This window comes from Alligator mississippiensis, chromosome 6 (assembly GCF_030867095.1).
Source record: "Alligator mississippiensis isolate rAllMis1 chromosome 6, rAllMis1, whole genome shotgun sequence".
Classification (NCBI taxonomy): domain Eukaryota; kingdom Metazoa; phylum Chordata; order Crocodylia; family Alligatoridae; genus Alligator; species Alligator mississippiensis.
In genome coordinates this window covers 68,295,024-68,321,658 of record NC_081829.1, presented here as the reverse complement: position 1 = coordinate 68,321,658, position 26,635 = coordinate 68,295,024, and the positions used below count along the sequence as shown (strand labels likewise).

General features: G+C 45.1%; 1 protein-coding gene across 1 annotated transcript in view; it reads right to left on the bottom strand.

Moving 5' to 3' along the window:
- RPP30 (ribonuclease P/MRP subunit p30) overlaps nt 1-26,635 on the bottom strand; it is a 31,399-nt gene extending 4,764 nt beyond the window's left edge. Inside the window, exons 1-10 of the mRNA XM_006268665.4 lie at nt 26,520-26,635; nt 24,720-24,775; nt 24,306-24,362; nt 22,528-22,602; nt 21,571-21,642; nt 11,875-11,964; nt 10,257-10,373; nt 2,415-2,444; nt 1,708-1,745; nt 357-436 (exon numbers count right to left, since the gene is read on the bottom strand). Coding sequence (XP_006268727.1) covers nt 357-436; nt 1,708-1,745; nt 2,415-2,444; nt 10,257-10,373; nt 11,875-11,964; nt 21,571-21,642; nt 22,528-22,602; nt 24,306-24,362; nt 24,720-24,775; nt 26,520-26,601 — 697 coding nt within the window. The 5' untranslated portion in view covers nt 26,602-26,635. The remainder of the gene's footprint in view (nt 1-356; nt 437-1,707; nt 1,746-2,414; nt 2,445-10,256; nt 10,374-11,874; nt 11,965-21,570; nt 21,643-22,527; nt 22,603-24,305; nt 24,363-24,719; nt 24,776-26,519) is intronic.

Sequence of the window (26,635 nt, the reverse complement as noted above, 5' to 3'; positions counted from 1 at the left end):
CATGAATCAAATGTTATTTTGCTACATAATGTAATAGAATAGCCTGCAATTTGATTGTGCAATCTGTGCTTTTTCAGAAAAGTCCCTTAAGTGCTATTATGAAGTACTCAAATAAAATTGCCACTACCAATAGGATCATTAATTTGCCTCTTACTCCAGGCAGAAAGACAAGGCAATAAGGGAGAGGAAAAACAAAACCTGAAGAAGCAGCACACATAGATGACCAGAAAAAGCAGAATTCACAATGATTCTCTCTTGATGGTGTTACTAAAAGGGCTGAGTTATTAAAACTAAAAAGCAAGCAATACACATGGAAGTTAATATAAAAACAGAATATAGCTACATTATTCACTCACCTCCATGGAGAAGGATGGCTCTGCAGTTGGTTGAAACAGCTGCCTTGGCATCACTTTCAGACAGGCCAAACAATAAGCCTCTGCCACCTTTGTTAAGGATCTTAATCTGCTTGCTCTTTTTTGCATGTTAAGTGGTTCTTTCCCCATGCATAGATGTGGTCACTTGACAATAGACTGGGAACTATTAAAGCTACAATTCAAAATGGTTTCGCATACCCTTACTTAGAAGTGAAGGAGGACATTCAGTCCCCTTGCAGAAACTCTGCAAAAGCCTGCCTGGAAGGCCCCCTGTCAATTCTGCTTTCTTTCAGGCAGGTATTATCATTTTGAAAAATCAAAGTTCTTCCAACATAAACAATTTTCCCTTTGGAAAATTTTCCAGGAAGGATATTTTCTGACAGAAAATCATTGTGAGAGAAGGCTCCAGATCAGATCCAGAGGAACCACACCAAGTTAGGTAAACTATGTCTATTTCTTTTCGGGCTCCCCCCGCCCCCCACACCTTTTCTTTTTTTAGTATTTTTAGGAGAAAAGTTTCTGTACATTTATTGTGTCACATGGCAGCGCCCAGAATCTAAAACTCTATCAAACCACACATCTCTAACCCTGCGATAGAGGTATACCATTTCCATTCCAGACATACATTTCTGAAGACAGACATAACCTGCATCTTTTTTCCCCCAAAACTAGCTGGGTAAAATTGGGGTGTGTACTACATGCAAGAAAAAGGGAAATTTGAGTAGTGGGTAGGGGAAGAGGGAAGGGGTGAAGGTGTATCCTAGACTCAGTGCGTAGGGTCAGACCTAGCATGCTAGCTCCAGAGCCATGTGGTCCTAGACTTGGTGTGTACCCCCACAGACAGTGGGCATGGCTGGAGCCAGTGGGCAGCCCCAGACCCGACACACAATCCCAGACAATCCCAGCTCTAGATCCAAGAGGCACGGTTGGACTTTGGCACGCAGCCCTGGAGCCAGTGGGCCAGGCTGGATCCGTCTGTGAGCCTATCAATCATGCAGGGCTGACAGCACGCTTGGCTCCCTAGCTGCTGCTGCTGCTAACTTAACCTCAATCAATGTTTTTTTCCCTTCAGGCTCCTCTTCATAATGAAGGTGTGTGCTATATAGTAGAGAATATGGTATGTGGAAACATTTCCAAAGTTAACTCTTCAGAATATCTTCCCACTCTCGGGAGTTCTGTTATAACAATCACAAACTCCAACAAGCTTATTTCCAAGTCAAGAACTTTTAAAAAACATTAGAGGGAGAAGGAAAGAGATATAGGAATACTTCAAAGTTAACTGGATGTTTTGTACGTTCTTCTTAATGATCAGATTTGACTTGCAAAAGGATACAGATTAGCTACATCATAGGGACCTCGCAGTTCTAAAGGCTAGAATGGAAAACAGAAGGCTGGATAAATACATGCCGACTGTAGAACAGCAGTGCTCTCAACCTTCAGCCTGAAGCTGTGTCCTCTGGCCCATAGGGCATCCCACAGGTCTGGATGATATGACCCCATGCATGGGCATGCAGGGTTGCTCCACAGCCAGATCTGGCGCCTGGGGTTGGGCCAGACTATACCTACAGACTGACCCCGTGAGCTCAAGTCATGCAGGATCCCACTTGCAGACTGTCCCCACACACCTCATCTGGCCCACGGGGCTGGAAGCTTAAGCCTCACCTGCTGTAGTCAGTTTGTACAAATGTCATGCTGCAGATCATTAGCCATAACTGTCTGTTTAAATTTTACATAACCGTGAGATTCCAGAATTTTTGGTGATGCCAATGCAGATTCAAGACAATGACTATCACTTAGGGAAAGCAGAAAGCTCTCCAAGGTGGGAAATTTCATGAGTCAGGGGGCCCCCAGGCCTCATCCAAAAAAAAAAGATAGAAACTCCCAAAAACTCCCCTCACTTTCCCCACAGGATTCTTTAATAAAGCAGACCCCAGAAGAAAATATAAGAAACATAAAAGGGTAATTACATTGATGCTTTCACTTACAGCAAGAATTAATCAAAAGTTGTACTTACATTAAAAAGAAAAAAACCTGACTTACCCGTTCAGCCGCACTAGATATAATTACATTCTAGAGAACGAAAGAAAAACAAACATTAATCTTTGATAACTTATCAAAAATAGTGAATATTCCTTGTGCAAACTTGAAAGCAAAACTCCTATGAGCATCATTTGAAGTTAGGGCCCATTGCCCAAAATAATTAATTTGAACCAGTAAAAGCAGCTTTTGGGCCAGGGAGAATTCCAGAAGGATCTTTACTTCTTGGAAAGAATAAAGTTGCAAGCTTACTGGGTCAAGGAAATCAATACAAAAGCACCACAAATATGACCCTTTGCTTATGGAATCTACAGGGGTGAACCAAAGCCTCTCTCTCAGCATTTGTTTAGAGCAACCAAACCCCACCCCCTCCACCTCAAATATTTTAAAAAGAGTTTTGTTTGAAGAGTGTAGAAAAAAATAGAGGTCAAGTCTTATTAACACTGATAAAAGGCAAATGCAAGATGTCAAGTGAAGCTTTGCTGAGTATTATTTTACAGGTTTAATAGAGAATGCTCAGGTCAGCTCAGAGACAATTTTGGAAGAGAGAAGTTCCAGCACAGTACAAATAAGCATCCTAGACAAGGCACTTCTGGGGGATGCCAAGTGACAAGGAGTTTGGTGGTGTAAGCATGAAACTCTCTGGCTATTTGGGGGGAAACAAACATTGCCCTACTTCATTTTGCGCTGCCTTAATTTTTAAGGCAGCATAGATGCTGAGCAAATAAATGTCCTTATCCTTTGTTGTGCCACATGACAGGAAAATAAGTGGCTCAAAAAAAGGCAGTAATAGTCTGTCACTTTATTGCAGCAGATGTCTATTACTTTGTGACACTATCTCCACCCAGCCATCCCTGCAGAGCTAGCTGAGCAGGGAAGAAACCCTTGCTGCCCCAGACCTATGGCATGGGTCTGGGGCTGCACAGAAAGCAGGAAGATCACATCGCCCCTTGTCCTGCACCATCAAGGGTTGTACAAGGGATGATATGCATTTTGCCCAGTGAAGCAGACCAGCTGTGCCATGATAGTGACACAGATGAATCGCTCCATTCAGAGACTTCTGTTTCTAGCCTTTGACTCCTGCTGTGTTCAAAGAAGCAGGACTAAGTCCATCCTTGTAAACAAGCAGAATTACATCAAAGGACAGAGAAATTGTAGGAGTCAAGCTTCTCACTAAAACAAATCTTCAAGACTGAACTTTTTGGTTGGCCACTCAGGCCAAACATGTAAACACACCCCACATCTAACAACACTACTTTGACAGTGAAGAGAGTAAGTTTTCAGCACAGATATGGGCCCCAATTAGTCTACATTAGTTGACAAGAAGACTGAAATCAGCCTGCAAGTGCTCAGTTACTAGATTTCCACCTCCACTATTACTGACTGGCTCAATATCATGGTTCAAGGACCTCTAGGAAAATGGCACCGCAAGGAGAAGCACAAGTTTCCCTTTTGCTCCCCAACTGGGCTGTGGCAGCAGGTGCCTATTTGGGGACTCACGTGTGCCATATAGCTCTCTGCCACAGCTCCTTTACTGTGGAATACCAAACTCCCGATTCCAGTGACGTTAGATGCAGTGTTCATGGAGACTTACCTTTGGATTCTGATGCCTTAAAGTCTCCTGCACCATGTTAAAATGAAGATATAGCTCTGGGAATTCCTCCCACATGAAAAAGTGGACAACTGGAGCTCTGAAGCCTCTACAGACCTTTCCCTCTGCAACACTGCTGCTACCCACCTAGCATATACAGATCTTTATTCCTTCTCTGCTTTACTTGTCCTTCAAACTTTCCCAGTGCAAAGAGAGGGGGGGGGTATGGATTTGAGAAGACTGTGTGCACTGAGCTTATGTTCAAACTGTAGCAAAGCTATTTACATTTCTATGGTAATGACCTTGCTGTATCCCCACTACACACAGGATATCCTCAGGTGCTGAGGAAAGGATGCTACACCTTTGGAAAGCCAGAAGCAGAAATCACTCACACACACGCATCACGAGGGAGCTTGAGATCTCTCTTCATAGTTCACCCTTAAAAAGGCTGTACTGTGGATCCCATAGGTGCCTTCGAGCTTCAGAAGTGCTGCCTGCCAGGGCCTAATGGGAAAAATTAAGTCCACTGCTTTGAACTGTGGCAGCCAATACCCATCCTTCCAGGCACAGAAAAGCTCCCAGAACAACTGTGCAAATAGTCTCCTCTGAAGTACCATAAGAGCCAGTGCAGGATCCTGGTTCTTACTCTGGCTCCTGGTCTCAAAAGACAACTTCATCAAAGGATGAGGCAGTAAGGGAGCAAGAAGCAAGGGCAGACAATAAGTAAACTGCTGGGTAATGATGGGGAAGCAGACAGAAATGGGATATCTGCCCATAGAAGGATAAAGGGGAGGACTAATGTGAAGTATGACCATAGTGAGGAACAAACTGCTCAGCTGATTTCTATTTGTGCCAGGCCTCTAGCCAGCTTGTCTCCTGCTTCTTCTGTTTACGGAAGCCCCTGGTCCTTCCTGGTTTAATTCTCCCACTTTATTCCATGTGTAGGAGAAAAGTGAGTAGTCTTCCTGGGTGTCCACCCCATAGGTCTTCCCTCTCCCAAACTCAGGAATTTGGGGCTGGGGTAAGTGCCGTTTGGCTACTTCTCTGTCCCACTGAAAACATTTTCTAAGAAAGGGAAACAGCCTGAAATGTCCAGGTGGTGGCAACATCATAGTTCCTTACAATGAGCATCTTCTACATCCCTATAAAGATACCCTCACAAGAAGTACAGCTCTAGTCCTATCTTTATTATGTCAGTCATCTGCTTGCTTAAACCCCAAGAATAGAGTTGAGAGTGATGGGAACAGCAGGTGCTCCCGTTCCTGCTCTATCAGTAGAACTCAGCCACAAAGAGTACCCCGAATCCTAGGACATAATGGACACCATGTCTGATGTAAAAACACAAATATTTCTAGCCACTCCTCCAAATTCCTGCATTTGACTTCAGTCTAGACTTACTGGCATGTGTAAGAAGTGGCTGCCCAAGAGAAACAGCTAGGAGGCTGGCTGTCTTGGACAGACAGACACTGTTACAAAATAGGAGGGACAACTGTGGAACTCAGTCTTTTTCTGAAAAGACTTAATAGATTTCATAGACATTAGGGCTGGAAGGGACCTTGGAAGATCATTGAGTCCAGCCCCCCAAAGGGCAGGAAGTCAGCTGAGGTCATAGGATGCCAGCAAGAAAAACATCCAGGTTTCTCTTGAAGGTGTTCAGTGTAGGTGCTTGAACCACCTCCGGTGGCAGGCCATTCCAGACCTTGGGGGCTCGGACAGTAAAGAAGTTCTTCCTTATGTCCAGCCTGGAACGGTCTTGCAGGAGTTTATAACCGTTTGACCTTGTCATCCCGTGGGGCGCTCTGGTGAACAAAAGTTCCCCCAGATACTGGTGGTCACCCCTGATAAACTTATAGGTGGCCATTAGATCGCCCCTGAGCCTGTGCTTTTCCAGGCTGAAGAGCCCCAGGGCTCTCAGCCTGTCATCGTAGGGTCTGCTTCCCTGACCTCTAATCATGCGCGTGGCTCTCCTCTGGACTCTCTCAAGCTTCTCCACATGCTTTGTGAATTGTGGGGCTCATAACTGGATGCAGTACTCCAGCTGCGGCCTCACCAAGGCCGAGTATAAGGGGAGAATGACGTCCCGGGATTTGCTTGAGAAAAATCTGTGGATGCAAGCCAGTGTTTTGGTCGCTTTACTAGCCGCAGCATCACATTGCAGGCTCACGTTCATCTTGCAGTCAATCCTGGCCCCCAAGTCGCTCTTGTCCGTAGTGATAGCCAGCGTAGCACTGCCGAGCCTATAGACATGCTGCAGGTTTTTCCTCCCAAGGTGGAGAACCTTGCATTTTTCAGTGTTAAACACCATCAGGTTCTCATCCGCCCATTTACTGAGCCTGTCAAGGTCAGCCTGGATTACTGCCCTGTCCTGAGGTGTGGATGCTTTACCCCAGGGGTGTCCAACTTTTTTGAATGTGGGGCCAGATCACGAACTTTTTATCACCCAGTGGGCCGGTGAGCCATATTCAAAGACCTCACAGGAAGCAGTATCACATCAGGAAGTGATGTCATGTGATCTTTGACACCAATGAAGTTGCAGGAAGTGACAATGAAATGGGTCTAACCAGTTCAAAACTCTCCCTCTAAATGACTCATTTCCTGGATCTCAGCAAGCTGGAGTTCTCAGATAATCTGCAAGAGTCACAGAGCCGTTAATGTCACAGTCCATCAGTCCAGTTGCCTTGTGCTTTAGAGTCCCAGTGAAGACATTAGCACTATTTCTGGCTGTGCAATGTTTGAGCATCCCCAGTGGAGGGAAGCCATCCCACTACAATTCATTCATTTTACCCAATAACATATATCAAGTCCTTCTAGGGAAACATCTATTTCATTCCACCAACCCGGCCTACCAGGAACTCTTCTCCCCTTTGCTACACGCCTCCAACATCGAGGGGCTGTGGGGTCTGGTGGGTCTCTGCCCCCTGAAGAAGCTCTCTCACTGCTAGAGACTATTGGGGAGGGCCCGACCCCCCCCCCACCAAACCGCAGCTAGCCATAGTTTTCCTTTAGCTAAAGTTTCGGGGCCGCACCTGGCACCATGCAAATGCCTGGGCATTCCAATGCAGGGAGGCAAGGAGGAACCACTGGGGCCGGCGCAGAAGAGAAGCGTGGCCATGCACGTGGAGCCTGGAGTCCACGCAAGGGCCCGCAGAAGCGCTCAGGCCCCACGCCTGTAAATGGAGCAGGATTTGGCCCGAGGGGTTAGGGCGCCTCTTGGCGCTGAACCAACGCTCTGTGAGCAGCACATCCCTGGGCCGCTCCGTGCCTGACCGCGCCGGACTCTTCCGTGGCCCGGCCCCACAGCTGCCCCGCGCCAGGCACGGAGCTACGAGAAACCTCACCAGGGCGGGCCCCGACCCGCTGGGGGATCCTGGAGCCCAGCAGGGGCAGTGTGGTGGGAGACGTGGTGAGGAGAGTGGAAGGGCGGCTTCAGCTGCACGCTGCTTTTCCTGGCCGGTGCTGACCCGGCTGGGTCCGTTCCATCCAGAGCAGCATACGGCTGAAGCCAGCTTCCCGTGTGCTGCTGGGGACGGGAGGAGGCAGGCCAGGTCAGCTCCGGCCGGCAGAAGTGGCGGCGGAGCCATGTGCCGCTTGGGAAGGGACGAGCCCAGTCGGAGCAACAGGGGCTCAGCTGCATTTTCCTCCTACCTGCACCAGTGAGTCCTGAGTGGCACATGGCTCCACCGCCGCTTCTGCTGGCCGGTGCCGACCTGGACAGGCTTCTCCCGTCCCCAGCAGCACGTGGGAATCCGGCTTCAGCCGCATGCTGCTCCAGATGGGACAGACCCGCCCGGGTCAGCACCAGCCAGCAAAGGCGGTGGCGGAGCCATGTGCCACTTGGGACTAACCAGCGCAGGTAGGGGGAAAGTGCAGCTGAGCCCCCTGCTGCTCCGGCTGGGCTCATCCTGTCCTGAGAGGCACATGGCTACTCCTCTTCCCACACGCACTGCGTCAGCAACGTCAAGCTGATGCGGTGCGTGTGGGAACCTTGTCCCTTCCTCAGCCCTTCAGCAGCCATTAGGAAGCTGCTGAGGGGCTGGGGCAGGGACAAGGGCAAGAACGAAAGTAAACTGTGTTTACTTTTGTTTCCCGTGACAGCACCATGAGCCACAGAAAATGCCTTGGCAGGCCGCATGTTGGACAAGCCTGCTTTACCCCAAAGTTTGGTATCATTGGCAAACTTGGCCAGTCCACTTTTGACTCCAATGTCCACATCATTAATGAAGAGGTTGAACAAAATAGGTCCAAGGACAGAGCCTTGAGGGACCCCACTGGTCACAGGGCACCATGACGATTGACTTCTGTCAACCACCACTCTCTGGGTCCGACCATGGAGCCAATTCCCCAGCCAGCGGATCATGGTGGACCCGAGGCCGCAGTTGGCCAGTTTTGCCAAAAGGTGATCATGGGATACCAGATTGAAGGCTTTTTTAAAGTTGAGATGTATGACATCAATCTCTTCCCCCTTGTCCAGGTGACAGGTCACCTGGTCGTAAAAGGAAATGAGATTGGTCAAGCATGACCTACCTGCAACAAACCCATGCTGGCTGTTCCTCAGGCTGCTGCCATCGGCCAGTCCATTAAGGATGGTCTCCTTGATGATTTTTCCTAAGACCTTCCCCAAGATAAAGGTCAGGCTGATGGGCCTGTAGTTTGCCAGATCCACTTTCCTCCCTTTCTTGAAGATAGGCACCACATTGGCCTTCTTCCAATCATCGGGCACTCCACCAGAGCACCAGGAGCTCTCGAAGATCCGTGCCAGGGGCTGAGCTATGATGCTTGCCAGCTCCTTGAGTACTCTGGGGTATAAATTGTCAGGGCCGGCTAACTTGAAGGTGTCCAGCTGTTCCTTCACAGGGTCGGCAATGATGGAAGGCAAGGAACCACTCTCACTTAGGCGTCCCTGTCCCGTAATGGGCAGTGGCGTCCCATGGGACTTGTGAAAGACTGATGCAACGTACCCATTTTGCAAGTTGGCTTTTTCTGGGCATCGGTCGTCAGTTCCCCCTTTTGGTTTAGCAGGGGTCTAATGTTGCCCTTGCTTTTCCTCCAGCTCCCCACATATCTAAAAAAGGACTTTTTATTGTCCTTGATATTCGTAGCCAGTTGGAGTTCCATGGCAGCCTTAGCTTTCCTGGTTTGCTCTCTGCAGATTCGGACCAGGGCAGAGTATTTCTCCTTGGAGGTAGATCCCGTCCTCCATCCTTTGTAGATCTGTTTTTTTAGACGCAGGAGGATCGCCAGTTCCCTGGAGAGCCAGGGGGGCTGCTATGCCCTCCTGCTGCCTTTCCTCTGAGACGGAATAGCCTTAGCTTGTGCATCTGGGATCACTCCCTTGAGGAGCAACCACTCTTCCAGGACTCCCCTCCCTTTGGGGTCATGATCCCTTAGGGCCTCACCGACAAGTCTCCCGAGCTTGTCAGAGTCAGCCCTCCTGAAGTCGAGGACCTCTGTACTGCTGACTGACTTGACAGCTTTTCGGCAGATGGCAAAGGTGATCAGCTCATGGTCGCTGTCACCCAGCTTCCCTTCAATTGTTGGTCGAAGAGAGGAGGAAAAGAAAAATAGGACACCTCTCTACAGTGGAGACTGGTAACCTGCGTGTCTGCTACACAAATGACAGGTTGGCTGTCTTGGGAGGAAGCAACATGAGAGTAGGTAGGGGGTCTAGGATCTTCAGATATCAAGCTGTCTTTACTCCTCCATTTCAGAATCAGGAACAGAAGAAAGAACTACCCAAACTAGAAATCTGGCCTGTGACCAGCCAGTAAGTACGAGTTAATTTTGTGCAATGAAAGTTTACTGATCTGCTTAAGGTGGTTGTTGTTGGGGTTTTTTTTAATTCTGCAATTTCATCTACTTTTCTATGCAATGGGATACTGCCACAAATTAATTAGGGACCTAGATCTATGAGATGTATTTCTGGTCAGAGAGATGCACTGCCAGATCATTCCTGGCTAACCTTAAATCTCTAACACTGCTGTTTTAACAGTCTCGAGTCTTCGCAGCTTCATAGCTGCAACAACTAGCATACCATCTTGAAAAAAAGCTTGTGGCTTAAAAATAAAGCACAAGGTAGTCCACAGCTAGGGGTGTTTGTAGTCAGAACAACTGCTTCCGAACATTGTCAGGCAAAGGTTTAGGCATAACTTCAGAAATTATACAGTCAAACTCCTCTGAAACTGTTCAGCCTACACCACTCCAAAACGAGTTAAAACCAACAAATTCAGCTTCTCATTTTTACATAGAGGGCTTACCTTTCCTTTGCAGATCTGCACCAGACTGAGTGCATTTGAAATTGTGTATCTTCTCATTGTGGAGTCTTTGATGGCTGGGGTGTAAAGGACTTCAAAGTAAATGCCTCGATCTATTGCCTTCACATGAAAGAAAGAAAATAGTCAAAAAATCAAAACCAGAGTGGTATAACAATCTGACAAGTACTGTCTATTATTCATGTCTTTTCTTTCCAGTTCTACTGTTTTACATATGAATCAAATACAAGGCAAGAAGAAATACGCTGCATTATAAAAAGTGAAAATAAAGAACTATATGTGTAGTATATATATATATGCACTTAAGACCGCCCAGTAATTAAGGCTTACTCAAAAAGCTTTCCCCCTTCCCCCTCCTCTCGTTAGGCTACAAATCGTTTCCACAAACTTAGAAATGGAAAAGGCAAAGGCAATCACAGCTGATTAGCAGAAAATCTGTATACCTCCACTCAAGGGAGAAAGAGCAGATGGAATTATTTTCTATCGAGATAAAATTTATTTAGGGCATGTCTACGTCACCTCTGTCATGTCTAGGAGCAATGGCACAAAGCTTGCCTAGTCCACTCATTCCCCTTCTCCATGCTCCAACTCCCCCAAATGCAGCAAAGTAGCCACCTTTAAGAGTGCTGACCTTGTGCCAATAACCCTGCTTAAGACAGACATTAGGGACACTGTTAAAATTCTCTAACGCAACTTCACTGCCTCATTTGGGCACCTGGCATGTATTAAATGATCAGCAGGATGTGCTGAGTGAACAAGATGCAGCAGAGGTGGTATACGCATGCCCTTGCTCACCTAGCCTTGGCACCAAGTCTACACATCTGACCAGTTACTGCACCACCTCGTTCAAGGACAGCCATGCACTTCAGAAATGCCAAAGACCCTCCTTCTTCCTTAAAGAGCTTATGAATACAACAGTCAAGTGCTTGCTGATGGAAGAGTTATCCTGGGAGAAAAGGAAGATTAACAAGGTTTCCTTCTCCCCTAACCCCAGAATACTGTACTACTTGGGATAATTTTCATAGAGCAGTTTCACTGTGTAGTTTACCAGCAATGGTATTTAAAAAAAAAAAACTTACCTGCAGAGCATTCCCATAAAGCATATTATAGTCTCATTTTTGCAGATGGGAAGAGAGATTAACGACCTACTTCAAGCTATACAGTAAATTAGTGAAGCTATAATTGAAACTCAGGTTCCTAGCTCTGTAGTCTGTTCATGATGTAATATTTTCTTACTGCTAACTTTAAAGAAGAAACTACAGTATTAGGAAATAAAGTTATTTATTTGATTGATTCAATTAACTTTCAATCCTGTTTTCTGTACTCATGCAAGCATGAGATTTATAAATACGAAGGGTCATAAACCGAATGCATTTGTATGGTCTATGCTGATTTCACTTACTGAAGCACGTGTATACCCAGGTGGGAATTCAGCATGGGCATTCAAGTGCAAAAAACCAGCAGAGAAGATATTTTCCAGGAAAAGAAAAAAACCCACCACTCTGCAATATCAAGAATAAAAAAAAGGGAAAGACAATTGTTTAAACTCAAAATTTAACAGCTAACTCAACAGCTAAAAAAAAAGCGTCAGACACAAATGTACCATGTTAACAGGTGGTCTTCGGAAGTAGAATGGCAGCTTTTCTGTTACACTTATGCAGATGAGATCCACATCTAAATTTGTGCAAGCGACCTACACCAAAAAATTAAATACAGACAGTTATAAAGCATCAATAAACATGCTACTAGCCTCATGCAAGCAGGTGTTCTTTGCTTAAAGATATTGCCAATGTTGATTTTAAACGCAAGAGCTGCAACATCTTTCAGGTACCCCAAGATAGCAATAGTGCCATTTTTAATGCATTTTAAACCATTATCCAGACTTGGGAAAGCAATTTTTCCATTAAAATAAATGGACAATTTAAGAGAGGGATTGATCAGTTTGCTCCCAGTTGGTTACAGGACACCAGAGGTAGCCTTAGTGAAGTGATCCAACCTCCCCAAGACATGCTGCTAATGAAAAAGAGCTTTTTTAGACAACAATGGTCAAGGAATTCCCTCTACCCAAGCAGCTCTTACATTCCAGAGTGCTGATTTTGTGTTTGAGGTAAAGCAGCATTGCAGATAGTGTCAGTTAAACATGAGGTTTTCAAAGTGACTAATGATTCTGGGCTCCTAAACTGAGACCACTTAAAGGGGCCCAATTTTCTAAGGACCAATACTGCACATTTTCTGAAAAATCCATTTGAGCAGCCAAATAAATTTTTAGGCCTAAAACTAGTTTTTTCCAAGGCAAGAAGAGAAAGGTGAGCTCGCCAACAAATCTAGTTAACTACACTCGATTTACAGACAGTCCCTTTTACTCAAGACATTAATTGTACGTACTGGTCTTGTGGAAGATACACCTGCAAAAATGGTAAAGATGGCAAAAATGGGCTGAAACTCTCCCATCCAAGGCCACTTACTACCTATCTGTTCAAGTAGCCAAAATTGGCTGCAGAGATTTTCCCAGTGCAGGAAAATTCTTTGTCAACACAAATCCAGGAAAGGCTGCTCTGCCCCAGCCATCCATCATTCCTTTCCTCCCATGGAAGGGCAAAAAGGGATAACGGGGTGGGTGACCGTGTGGCAAAACAAACCTCCACTACACTTCATCTTTCACTGATGTAAGGCCCCCCAAGGGCCTCAAGCTAGGATCCCATGGCTCCAAAATAGGAGACTGCAAATGACTCCATGAATTAGTCCACTTGGTTTACATGCAACTGGGAAGGAGCAGAGAATCAGTCCATGGATTGCCACCAGGCAAGTTGTAAAGCAACGCACAGCATGGCTCCCCAGTTAGTGGCTCTTATGGAGTCCACAGACTATTTCAAAGCTCCAAATCCTGTTCTGTTTCTCTTTTCTTTTTTTTTAAATTAGCAACAACGCCCCCCCCCCCCATCAGAAACCTCACTAAATTCTTTAGAGGCCATGAATTGCTGCACGTAAGGCTGACAGTGACTGCTTCCCCGTGCCTAGGGACTTACCGAATTCACAGCGGAACAGGGCTATGTGGCAGGTCCTTTAATCTTGCAGATTCCCCCGCACATCCCCACCCCCAACCAGGGCAGAGGGGCCCTGGTGAGCCTGTTGTTTGCTGCTCACCAGCCAGGAGGCAAAAAAGGCGCTATATTTAAAACTGCAATTTTCACTTCCCTGCCAATCTGTCAAATGGGCATGGGGTGAGGGGTGCAGAGGAACCTACGATATTAAAACAGTTGCTGCACAGCCCACTTCCGCTGCGAATTTGGTAGGTCCCTACCCATGCCCCATAACTCTTACTAGCCCTGTGTGAACTTGCTGCTCCAGCACTGAAAAGAGCTCCTCAGGAACCTCTAGAAAAGGGAACCGGCTGGGACCAGCCTCTGAAATCCAGGACTGTCCCGGCTAAAACGGGTCATTTTGTTGGATGTGGTCCATAACACGAGATCCCTCTTCAGCATGCGCACACTGGTCAGAGGTGGGAAGGCTCTAGAATAGCTGAACTTTCCACCTTGATGATGTCAGTGACCCACTTGCACCTGGGGAGCCTCGCAGTAGCGTGTGGTCCAGTCGAGTGCCGTGTGCTGCACCCGAGTGCCGAGAGCACAAGAGTAGGGCGTCGTGTGCACGAGTGTGATTGGTGAGAAGAACAACTGGCACATGGTGTGATTTTGGTGAGTATTTAAGGAATCCTGAGGCATGATTCGGCGCACAAATGGCATATGGATGTTTGAGAGTACATGAGGTTTGAATGGTGCACGAGTTTACTTGGTTGGAGATCATACCTGCATATCTGAGGCATATGTGCAGTGACTGTAGCAGTGAGAGAGAGGTGACCTATCGCACTGGATTATAATTGGATACTTACCTGTAAAAGTGTTACTGGATCAGGACCTAGATCATCCATTGGACTGGTAATTATCACTCTTCCCTCAATCTCGGTCCAAGACCCTCCGAGGGAAAGGACTGAGGGCCTGACTGTCACGGGAGCTCGGTGAGCCTGTGAAGGCCCCGACGCTCCCCTTCGCTGGCCCCTGGCAGGTCTGGTTATGGTTCACTTGCAGTTAACCAGTGTATATAGTTCATGCTTGATGTCATGTACATTTCCTACTGTTAATCTTGTTTTTGTCGTGATCGTGACTTTATAATATACTTTTGAACTTTATTGGAGCCTCTGCGTATTTATAGGGTATGCGAGGGTGAGGTGTATGTGTATCCCTGACCCGCAAATCCACCCCTAATAGAGACAACACACAAAAGGCCCTGCTGTCTGAGGAGGCCTCTCCGCCCCTTAGGTTTCTCAGAGGTGGTCAGCATCCAGGACACCAGGCAGCATCCACCTTTCAATATGGTCTCCCTACATATACAAGACGACTACCAGACACGATGAGGAGGACTACTGGCGTTTCCAAGTTTAGGCTCTATCTGGCCTGTTCTTGAAACAAAGTTTAAACAAAAACAGCTTAACTGTAGTTCTAGCTTAGCCAGTTTCCAATTGGTCAGTCAAATGACTACCAACTCATTTAGCTGAAATATTGTCTTGGCTGAGTTTAAATATAGCTCCTAACCTTGATTATAGCATGGACATTTAAGTCTCCTATATCCATGGAACAATGCTATCCAGTGGGAGATGGCAACTGATGTTAGATCTACAGGGAATTGAAATGATCACCTGAGCTCTCTTTAGCTGCTTTGAAAACGTCATTTGATACTAACACGCCAGCTAATAAGCTATCATCAGGATACTGGCAAAGATTTAATTTGTAAATGCTAACACTGACACGTGCATCCTGCAAAGCGGGCTATGAATCATGCCCTACATGAGATATTAGTAAGGGTGCAGGAAACGTAGAGAGAAAGCCTCAAACAAATGAAAACAGAAGTCAGAGTACAAGTCACGTTGTGGGATGGGGGTGGGAAACAGACTTTCCACTCATACTTCTTCAGATTTTCTAGGTATTTTATTTGATGAATTTGCTACAAATACCCAAATTCCAAGACATAAATCAGGATACAAGGATGTGACATAAGAAGCCAAAAAGAAAAGAGAACTACAAGGTAGTGGAGGGTTTCTCCTTGAATGAAGAAGTTCTAAGCTGCTGTGAAATGTTGGAATATCAAATGAGATTTGCTCTACTGCAGTTATCACTTCACCTTTGGTTGCCAAGCATGTTATACAGTCTGGGTGCTCAGTTTGCTTAAAGAATTTCAAGTACAACAATTCAGTGCAGAAGAAAAAGCACCAACTAGGAGGGCTGAGAGAAATTTTGCCCAGGGTTTCAGTTCAAAGCTGTTTCAATGCATTTCAAGCTCGATACACCAAAATTGAAACGAAACACAAAAGCCTTTGAAATAGCTTTGAAACGAAACACGGGAACTAGAAACATTTCGAGTTTCAAAGCCAGGCCTACTGGCTTAAGCGCTGGTCCCAGCTAGCAGCACCTGCCTCCCGTTATCCAGCAGGCAGATTGGGGGCTCGCCTGCACCCCTGGGAGGACTGCGTGGGCTGTGCCAGACTCTTCCTGGGGGTGAGGCCCCCTGGCAGTCATCTGCCTGCCAGATGACAGACTGGTGCTGGGCATCGGTGCTGGGCAGATTGGTGCTGCTGCTGGCCCCAGGTGGCAGCACCTGCCTCCTGTCATCTGGCAGGCAGATTGGAGGCCCGCACCCCTGGGAGGACTCCAGCACAGCCCCCACAGCCCTCCCAGGGGTGCAGACAGACCTCTGATCTGCCTGCCTGCTACCTTTTATGATTCCCCATTATAACGTATGGGCAAAACAGCGTCAAAACAGGGAAACAGTGCCAATGAAACAGAACAGTGTTTTTGAAATGACATACTGTTCTGTCGAAACAGAAGTCGAAGCAGAACAATGCTGTTTCACACAGCCCTACCAATTAGTCACAAAGCACTGATTGCATTCTGCACTCTCAAGAGAGGTAGCAGTGCCATCTGGTGGAAAACAAAGGAGACAATTGTAACATGCATAGGTTAAAGCTCTTGAAGTTCCTGAAGCCAAAAAACTGTGGCAGATGCATCTGGCAAAGTAGGCTATCACCTACAAAAGCTTACAGCTCTCTGAACCAGATGGTTTCTGAGGTGCTCCCTGCCTGGCTGGCAGATGTGTGCACAACTGATGAAATAGACAGGATTTCATTAACTCTAAAAGCGATACTTCAGAGGATGATTTTGTAGGGGTTAGTAAAGTGCTAACTGCCTGCAACTATAGGACAGTCAGGGCTCTAAAAATGAAGCACTGCTCCAATTTTTTTGCACAACTGTCATTTAATCATTTGAATAATAATAATACAAGATAATCTGCAATTATTTAGGCACCCACAGCAACAGTTCTGATAGAAAGATAGTTTTTTGGAGAATTGTGGCATGTCTTTCAATGAGACACTAACATTATGCATGTTGTGCATGGAGTCCATTAGGCTATGTTAAAATAGTGTCTGCCTCCTGGATGTGTTTTGAAGAATTTTTGCTGTTGTTTAATTTAAAATATTTCTTCTCAAACGTGGCGAGGAAACTGATGCTCCAAGGAGAACAAACTACATCCCCAGTTTTGGTGGATGGAGCTGTTTAGCTAGTTTTTAATTTACAGTATGTAGTAAATGTTAAAATGTGAAGTTCATCTGTGAGGCAAGATCACTCTTGAAGAACTTCAGGCCCAAAGAAGAATTTTAGTGGAAGCTATTATAAAAAGCAGGGGGCTTAACCTGAGATCCCATTCATAACAGCACCTACCATGTTAGTTCTGTGTGATCTCATCTGCCACAATAAGCAATGTAGGTCTCAACACAGAAAATGGGAAGCCTGGAGACTCATAACTTTTTTTTTTTTTTTTTAAAGATATATAGAAGTGTCTGTATATCTTAATCATAAGAGTTCTTTCTGCCAAGCACCCATTTGCTGGATGAGCAATGGGATCCCTTCTCCAGATAAAAAAAAGTTGCCAACTACAGAAGTCGAGGTGTGCTCTTGCACAGGATGGGTTGCCTCCTTCCTAGCAAATTGTAAGCCAAGAAAATAGACTAAAATCTTAATACCAGTTTCACAGAGTTCCCAATGCTTCATGAAAGGTTCCTGAGAGCTGCCTCGGAAAATTTCCTTGGCATCTATTTGCCTCTTTCAAACTCTAGAAAAGAAGCTGGAAGACGCAGCAAAGCGGGTCAATAATCTTGCTAAAAGGACATTCAAGTAAAGAAGTCAATCAGTTCTATTAACCTACAGTTGTTCCTGGTAAGAATTAAGTTTGCTATGGCTGGAAGAACAGGACACACGCAACTTCTTATCCAGTTTGTCCACTTCATATTGCTAAATTTGGACATTCTAATTCCGTTAATTTCTTTTTGGTGCTTTTGTGATTCTCATAAGGAAGAAAACAAGGGTAAGAGATTAGGAGAATATATATTTGTTAAAACAGGCTATGGTGGGAGGTATTAAGGGCTATTGTAGTTCCTGAAAAGAGTTTAATTTAAACTCAAATTTCAAAGTGAACAGAGTGCCTTTGAAAATAAATTCTGGTACTCCTACAAAGAGAATCAAGTTTGCCATTTATTAGTTTGTTGCCTTCTGCATTAAAGATCAATCTGTTCACTGCCAAGAAGGCCAACAAGAAGGATGCTAGCACAAAATGGTTGCAATTGGGCAGCTAGTGTAGAGGAATGATGAGTTTCCCACATTGCAGCCACGTGACAACTGTTTTTGCAAGAAACAGATTTCTAACCAATACTGCTTTTATTCGATTCTTACTTCGATTGGTGCACCCACCCCTATCTGCCTGTGTATTCCAAATCAATTTAAATCCATGTGACAGGGACAGCAGGATGCAGTCAATGTTTACTACTGAACCTCATGTAGGATCTCCATCCTTTCCAGAAACCCCACAAAGTTCAAAACTCTTCCAAAGCCTAGTAGCTCATTGGACTAGCATGGTTAAGTTACACCAGTTTCTATACCCAATGACATATACGGAAGCAATGTTCCCCTGCCCATTTACAGGTGAGGGGTGTGGCCTTCAGCATGAGGCCAGAGTAAGGCTTAAACTCACAAGAGTGAATCTAACACTTAATTCTTTTGCTACTCTACCCATATCATCCTACAGCAGAGGCTGTTCAAAAACAGGTAAGTTTTGGCAGTGGAAAGCAGAAAAAGTTAAGATGCAATATAGTATCCAATATGATCATTATTAATTGGCTGAAGTATTAGTGCATATTAAATAACAACATCAGTAAAACATTTAAAGACATGATCCCCAAAAAGAATTGCTGGCTGAATAGCTCTGAAAAGATATGGTGCTGCAAAGAAAAAAAAAAAAAAAATATATATATATATAAATTGTATATTAATTCATTTCCCTAATAAGAAAGGAGATTCTCCTCTGTTGAGTGCTAAAACCAAGTCAAGCAGGCTTGTGTTCAAACACAATGATCACTTTCTGCTGTTGTCTGTTTGCAAGAATGACAATTCATTTTTGTTTAGACATGGATAAAAGTATCTGCATTGTTATTCTTGGCAATCAAAGCAGGTCTCTTCTTGCTTAAATTGAATTGCAGGGATAGCATTTGTATTCACAAAAAGTAAAAAATTAAGGGAAAATTGTACCTCTGCTTACTTCAATTTCATACAACTTAAGTCCTTGGCAGCAAAAGTAAAACACAGAAATGGTAAAATTATGTAAGGTAGTCCCTGACTTCACTACTGCTGACCTTTCTGTGCTTATATTTGGCAAGAACAGTCACACACTGCCAAGAGGCATTTACAAATATGATAAGAACATTCTCCCATGTTTGGAGAAGGTCAAGACTTCCAGAGCAAATGTTTTCCCCTCCTCCATCCACTTCTCTTAAAAAAAAAAAAACCCAAGAAAGCTGCTTTTTCTCATTGGATTTTCAGTAAGAGCCACGAGTTTTGTGGGTGTTAAATCAACGAGAGAGACAGAGAGAATAACCCATAAAATCCCACTACAGACATCTTACCTTCCATCAGTCAACACAGCCCCAATCAGTCCTGAGTTCTGAAACAACTGCTGCTCATTGAAAAAGCAAAACATATGCTGGGGAAGATGTTAGAATTTGGAAAGTTCCTGTTTGATGCAGGCAGACAAGGTTCCTTGGGTGAATTTGATACCTTTTATTAGACCAACCCAAATGGCTGAAGAATAGTTATTAAGCAAGCTTTCAGGTTCAAAAACCCTTCATCAGGCTAAGGAAGCTTCAGCAGTTGGAGTGTGCTCTTCCTGGATGGAATGAAAAGTCTATTCTCCAACCATTTGGGTTGGTCTAATAAAAGATATCAAATTCACCCAAGGAACCTTGTCTGCCTATGTTTAGTCCATGATTTTTAGTATCCAGGAGGTTGATGAAATGGAGCTCATAGGCTCGTCTCTGGGAAGTGTTGTGCAAGTTTCCCTTGAGGATCAGGACTGAGAGACTGGAGAGAGAGTGGCCCTCCTGTGAGAAATGTGCCCCCACTGGTATTTCTGTCTTTGATAGATTTCCGGTGTGCGTTCGTTCTGGTGCGCAGTTGTTTTTTGGTCTCTCCTACGTATTTTCCATCAGGGCATTTGGTGCATTGGATGAGGTATATTACATTTCTGGAGGTGCAGCTGTAAGATCCTGGGATGCTGATGGCTCTGTTGTGGGGTGTAGTAATAGTGGGGGTGGTGGAGATGTGTTGGCAGGTTTTGCATTTCTTGTCATGGCACGGTCTGGATCCTTTTGGTGTGTTCTGGGCTTGAGGAAGTTTGCTTCTGGTGATGAGGTTGGCGAGGTTCGGTGCTTGTTTGAAGGCTAGGATGGGTGGCTCTGGGAAGATCTTTTTAAGAACAGGGTCTCTTTCTAGTATGGGTTGCAATTTTTTGAGGATTTTCTGTACAGGTTCAAGGGAGAGGTGATATGTCATAACCAGCGGTGTGCGATTTGTGGGGGGTTTTCTTCTGTACTGCAGCAGTTCTTCACGTGGTATCTTTCAAACGTGTGATCTCTCTCTCTGGACGAGTGTCCTTGCTGGGTGAAAGCCTTTTTAAGATTGGTGAGGTGGCAATCCCGGGTGTTCTCTTCAGTACAAATGCGGTGGTATCGGAGGGCTTGGCTGTATATCGCAGCTTTTTTGGTGTGTTTCGGGTGATTGCTGGTTCTGTGCAGATGTGTGCTGGTCTGTGGGTTTCTTGTATACTGTGGTCTGTATTTTACCCTTCTGGATACTGATCATTGTGTCTAAAAAGATGTTGGTGCTGGAGTATTCTAAAGAAAGTCGGATGGAGAGATGGCGATTGTTGAATTTCTGATGGAACTCAATCACAGATTATACGTTTTCAGTCTAAATGATGAAGATGTCATTGATGTATCTTAAGTATAGCAAGGGTTTGATAGTGCAGTTCTTGAAGAAGCCTTCTTCCAGGTGGCTCATAAAAAGGTTGGCATACTGTGGGGCCATTTTAGTGCCCATAGCTGTTCCCATCATCTGGAGGAAGTGTTGATTATTAAAAGTGAAATTGTTGTGTGTGAGGATGAAGTGTATAAGGTCAGTAATATCTTTGGGCCTGTATTCTGAGTTGTGATCTTGTTCCTGTAGATATGTAAGGCAGGCTTGGATGCCATCCTGGTGTGGGATGTTGATATATAGGCTGGTAACATCCATGGTGGCTAGGAGTGTGTTGCTGGGAAGGTGGTCTATGTTTTTAAGTTTCTGTAGAAAGTCTGTAGTGTCTTGTACAAAACTTGCTCTGTGGGTGACAAGCGGTTTTAGGATCGATTCAACAAAACCTAATATTTCCTCAGTTAGGGTCCCATGGTTGGATATGATAGGGCTGCCAGGGTTCCCTTGTTTGTGGATTTTAGGGAGCATGTAAAAAGTCCCTGGGTTAGGTAGCGGGGGGATCAAGGTCTGTAGTTTTTCTTGTAGTCTTGATGGAAATTATTTGATGGTATTGTTGAGTTTTTTGGTGAAAAGGGGAGTAGGATCTTCTTGTAGTTCTTTGTAGTAGGTGGTGTCAGAGAGCTGTCTCAAGGAACCTTGTCTGCCTATGTCCTTAGACCAACACGGCTACAACCTACACCCTTGTTTGATGCAGACTTTTTAAATTCTTATGCCTTAATACAGCAAAATGGAGGTCTACTCCACACCACCAGTTATGCTGCAAGCATGCCCAAAAAGCATATGGGAAATTTTGAGATGAAATCCAAGCAACACATTCATCCACTCAAAACCATCAAACATTATTTCAACATTTACAGTTGTAATCGCAATTTAGAGAAAACTTATCTACTTACATGAAATAGTTTCTCTGTCTTTGGAAACACTGCTATGATGTCATATAACCTTATATTTGAAGATGTTGCTCTCTAACAAAAAAAGGAAGAAATAATGGCTTAAATTATGACAGGTAGTGGAGACATGCACTGGCATAACTTCAAAAATAACAAATAGGTAATAAAAGAAAAAAAATCCCCAACTATGAGATAAAGTATTAATAGGAATAACTTGTTTTAACTGCTGCTGTTAACAAAGTAAACTTAGATTCATGAAAGCTTGCTTTCATATACATCTTATTTAGCTATTCTGTAAAGGTGGGTCTCTATCCTGCCTTCCAAGCATTTTACTGCCGTTATTCTGGATGTCATCCCATTCACAAGTACAGTGGTAGGGCAGGTTTGCCTCGCAAGTCATCGGTATCTCCTTATATTACTGTTACTATACTTTGTAAGTCTTCTTCCCACCCAAGATAAGAACACCTAGCAAACCTCCCCCAATTCAACATGGCATTTTTCAACAGCAAAAGGAGAGGCTTTGAAATTTAAGCTGAACAAAGTTAAGCAAAATCAGTCTTACTGGTATTATGCCAAAACTGAACTAAAGAGCAGGAGTGATTATTTCATGTTTAAACACTTCTTCACCCACTCTACCAGAAGGATTTGCAACAGCATTCTAGCATCTGCTACAGGCTGAGAACTCAAAAGTAAGAGCCTGGGAATAGAATCAAATCATCTTGGCAGCAGCCTATGCCCTTAGTAAAAAATCGCCAGTGCACAGCATATTCTGGTTTACTAAAGTGGTATCGTTAGAGAGCAATGTAATCATAAGATGTCAATCTCAGAAAAATTTAGTGCAATGTTTTCCATGAAAAACATAAAGTTTCTGTAAAATATCAAAAGTTACATTATTTCATTGTGAAAATAAATAAATAGGTTGCAAACTATAAAATTATATAGAGAGTTTTTAATACTTACCAACACATTGCAGTGAGAAGGATCAGAAACTACAAGCGTTAGTCGGGTTACAATTTTAATTGGTTTCAATTTTCCCTGTAAGCAAAATATGTCTAAGTGACTATTGAAAAGGGACACAACAAAGATGTAGCCGATTGATTTTTCATTCCCATTACTGTAAACAGAATGGTACTTTGTTCATTTCTTGCCTATACTCATTTATTTCTCATTTGTAACTAAACCAACATATTTTTACCTTTCTAATTTTAATATTTTGTTTCCATACTCTGTGGTGCTCTTAGAAATTGATGACTTCTTACATTCCTTTGAACTTTATTTCTGTTTTAAACATCACACAGCAGAATAACTGAGCATATTCTGGTACCCAGGTAGGACTGTGCAAAATTTCGGCAGCCGTTTCGTTTCGGAGGTGTTTTGGGCCATTTCAGTGCCCAAAACACCAAATCTGAATCGAAACGGAAGGCTCCAAAATGAACCGGATGGCTCCAATTCCTTTTGGAACGTTTCGGAGTCGGGCTTGCAGGGAAACAAAAACTAAGAAGAGGGAGGGGAAAGAGGTGGGGAAATGACTGCTCTGATATTGATATCTAGCTCCCAATTCAATTCCCCAGCTCTCCGATCGTTTCCCTAGCTATTCTCAGCAGGCACGGGCTCTCGATCTGTGCGTGAGGTTTCAGCAGACTGCCACTGAAGGCTGGGGCAAGCGGCAGCCACTTGGCACACTCTGCGCCAAGCGTCAGGAAAACTGTGGTGTTGCCATTGGCCCCAGCCTTCAGAGGCAGCCTGCTGAAACCCAGCGTGCGGATCTGGGGGCCCACGACCCCCGGGAAGAGCTGGGGGAATGATCAGAGAGCTGGGAATCAAACCGGGGGCTGGGGAATCGCTGCCCCATGACCTGACTCTGCAGGGAGCAGAGATCCACACTGGGGTCTCCTTGCCACCGCTACCCACCCCGCACAGCCCCATGTTGCCGGGGCAGCGCAGATTGAGCAGCAGCAGCAAGGAGACCCCCAGAGCGGATCTCTGTTCCCTGTGGAGCTGAGTCGCGCAGCAGGGACCAGCAGGCTTGCTCGCCGCTCTGCGCTGCTTCCCTGCCCCGTGACCTGGCGTGAGAGGTATCAGATCCGTGCAGGGGTCTCCTCATCTGCTCAGAGGGTAGTGGCCCTCCCCTGTATGAGCCGCCCATGGTCCTGTCCTGCTCTCCACTGGGGCCCCAAGCCCTGCCCGGCTGGGTAGGGCTGTGCGAAGCTTCCCTTGCACAGATTCAGCTGAAACAAAACAGGACTGTGAGCCGAAACACTGAAACGAATCACTGTCCTCCGAAATGGTATCAAAATGCAGCCATTTTGTACAGCCCTATATCCTGTTGCCACAGGTCAGAATGATCACTGTACTACAGATAAGAGTTGTTTTTGTTTTTTTAATTAAAGTACTCTATGGATTTAAAAGAATGTTTGATAATTTAACTTGGGAAATCATCCCTAAAACTCAAGCTCTTAAAATGTCAACTATAGAAACGTTTAACTAGAAGTAGCTTCCAAGTTCAGCCTGAGCACAATGTTTGTTCCCATATCATATAAACTGTATGATGAAGAACATATTAGAATGTACTGTACGTTAGACTGTATTGGTTTTCTGTTGCTGCAGAGTTATTTTAGTAAATCAGACAATCAATCTCTCCAACTCAGGCCTGATATGAGAACTGTATACACAAACACACTAGAATACAAATATATTCCATAGACCATTATACGCAGATGGCATTTAAACTGACATACCGGTATTATAGGCAAAGACGGAAGCAGTTCTGAAGGAGAGATTGGTTTAGGAATTTCCTGAAAATGAAAAGCAAAACAAAAGTAAGTGTTTAAAAACTTAATGGGCCAACTTCTCAATATAAATAAAAGCTGCATACATTTTTCTAAACAGGAACCTGCCCTTCAAACAAATGAAACTAGAACTTTATGGACAGCTCATGCAGTGTACTGAATTTATGGGAAGTAAAATTTAAGTCCAAGCAAAAGGACTAGTAGAAAGATGGAGTTCTAAACTGGACCTTTGTAATGAATAAAAAGTTTTGTATATACATGTAGATGAGTACTCTAAAAGAGGAGACAATTTGAGGACAAGTAATTATGAAGTATGTTAAGTGGAAAAATAAAAAAAGAATAAATACCAAAACAAACTTTTACCTGTTTCTTTTCTTTAAAATCAATGACATGGTTAATTGCAACAGTTGAGTATCCCACTAGAAAATATAAACACATTATAAAATCTGAATCAAATTGCAAAATATTAACAATTTAATAGAAAGAAATCAAAGTAGAAACATTTTAAGATTCACATACATTTAGCATTTTGATTGTACAAGGATGATTGGGACATATTCTCATTTCTGGAAACAAAAATTAAAAAAAAAAAAAAATTACAGGGCATGAACACCCCATGTCAGCCAGTGAGGCAAGTGCTACTGCAATAACATGACCTACCCCATTTTCTCGTTACCTAGCTTAGTGGTTCTCAACCTTTTCGATACCAGGACACATTTGTAAACATCAATGGCCAGTCCCGACCCAGTGTCCCTCGCTCCCAACCTGCTGCCCCCAGGACCCAGCCCTCCCAGTGTGTGGGGCAGGGGGGTGGGTGTGAGGGGCATAGGGGGGACCTCACAGGCTGGAACTCTGCCAGCCTGCAAGGGAAAATTGTCATAGTTTTCCCACATTTTTCTCCTTTAAAGAAGAATCCATTTTTCAAGTTTGATGGCGACCTTTTCATCTCTTCTTGTGACCCACTTTTGGGTCACAACTCACGGGCTGAGAAATGCTGACCTAGCTGTTTTGGGCACATCATAGAGTACCACGTTAGTGGCAACTACATGATGCTTTTTCAGCCTGTAGTACATATGGAGTGGGAGAGGCGTAGTCTCATGGCAGCACTCTACTACGTCCAATGCAGCGCTAACATGTCCACGATGCCTCAAAATGAAACATTCTACTTGCTGCCAAATACAAGTAGAACTAAAGCTTAAGCTCAGGCCTCTAAGACTCATTCAGAAACCAAACCTGGAAAACGCATAGTCCCATATAAGTCAGATCACTCAAACTTTCTGGAATCCTTGCATAAGAACAAACGCCTGTGAGATTCTCATATATGGGACTCAAACAAAACAACTTTTGAGACTTTCTCCCCCCATGAATACAAGTGATGTAGCTGGGGACACGATGCCACTCAAACCACCCAACTGTGCCTATAATGACCTGGGTGGCCCTGCACTTAGACAGAATCCTCCTTGCTTCCCATAACTTCCATTTCCGTGTACTGGCTTCTCCCAAATGCAGAAGTTCATTTAAAAATTAAAATAAAAGTAAACCCTAGTCAAGACTGAGGACTGCTCTGGGGCAAGCAGAGGGCTTCAGAGCAGGTCTCACCTCCCATCTGCTTCCAGCAGAAACGTGGAGTGGCTTTTGCTGTCCCCCTGCTACTGCTTTTAAGGACACATATTGGACACCCTGCACAAGCCTCGGTCCTGCTCCGTTTCCTGCCTCGCCTGCAATTGCCTGGCCCTTCTGAATACAACAGCCACGTATGTATCTGCCACGCTACCTGCCAGCACTGCAAAGCCCAATGCTCAGCCAGAAAGGACCTCAGTGCTCCAGGCCCATCCTAGCAAATTCATAAAATCATAGAAAATGAGGCTGGCGGGGACCTCAGAGGTCCCATCTAGTCCAACTCCCTGCTCAAAACAGGCCCATCCCCAACTAGATCATCCCCCCCCCCGGGACTGGCCTGGCTCAGCCCTTCTGGGGGCAGCAGCAGGGCCCCGCCCCGCGCGGCACAGCCCGATCCGAGCGGGGACACTGAAAGGCGCCGCCTGGAGCCCTGGTGGCCGCGGACGCCCTGTCTACACCACGGCCGCGCTCTTACGGGCGGGGGGGAGGGGTCTGCCCCGGGCGAGCAGGAGGCGGAGCCCCCAGGGCCGGGCCGCTACTCACGCCGCGCCGCCGCCTCCAGCACGGCCCGCAGCGCCTTCCTGTCCGCCAGCGCCAGCAAGTTGAGCTCCGCGAACCCCGCCATGCCGCGAGGCCGGCCACACCGCGCATGCGCCCTG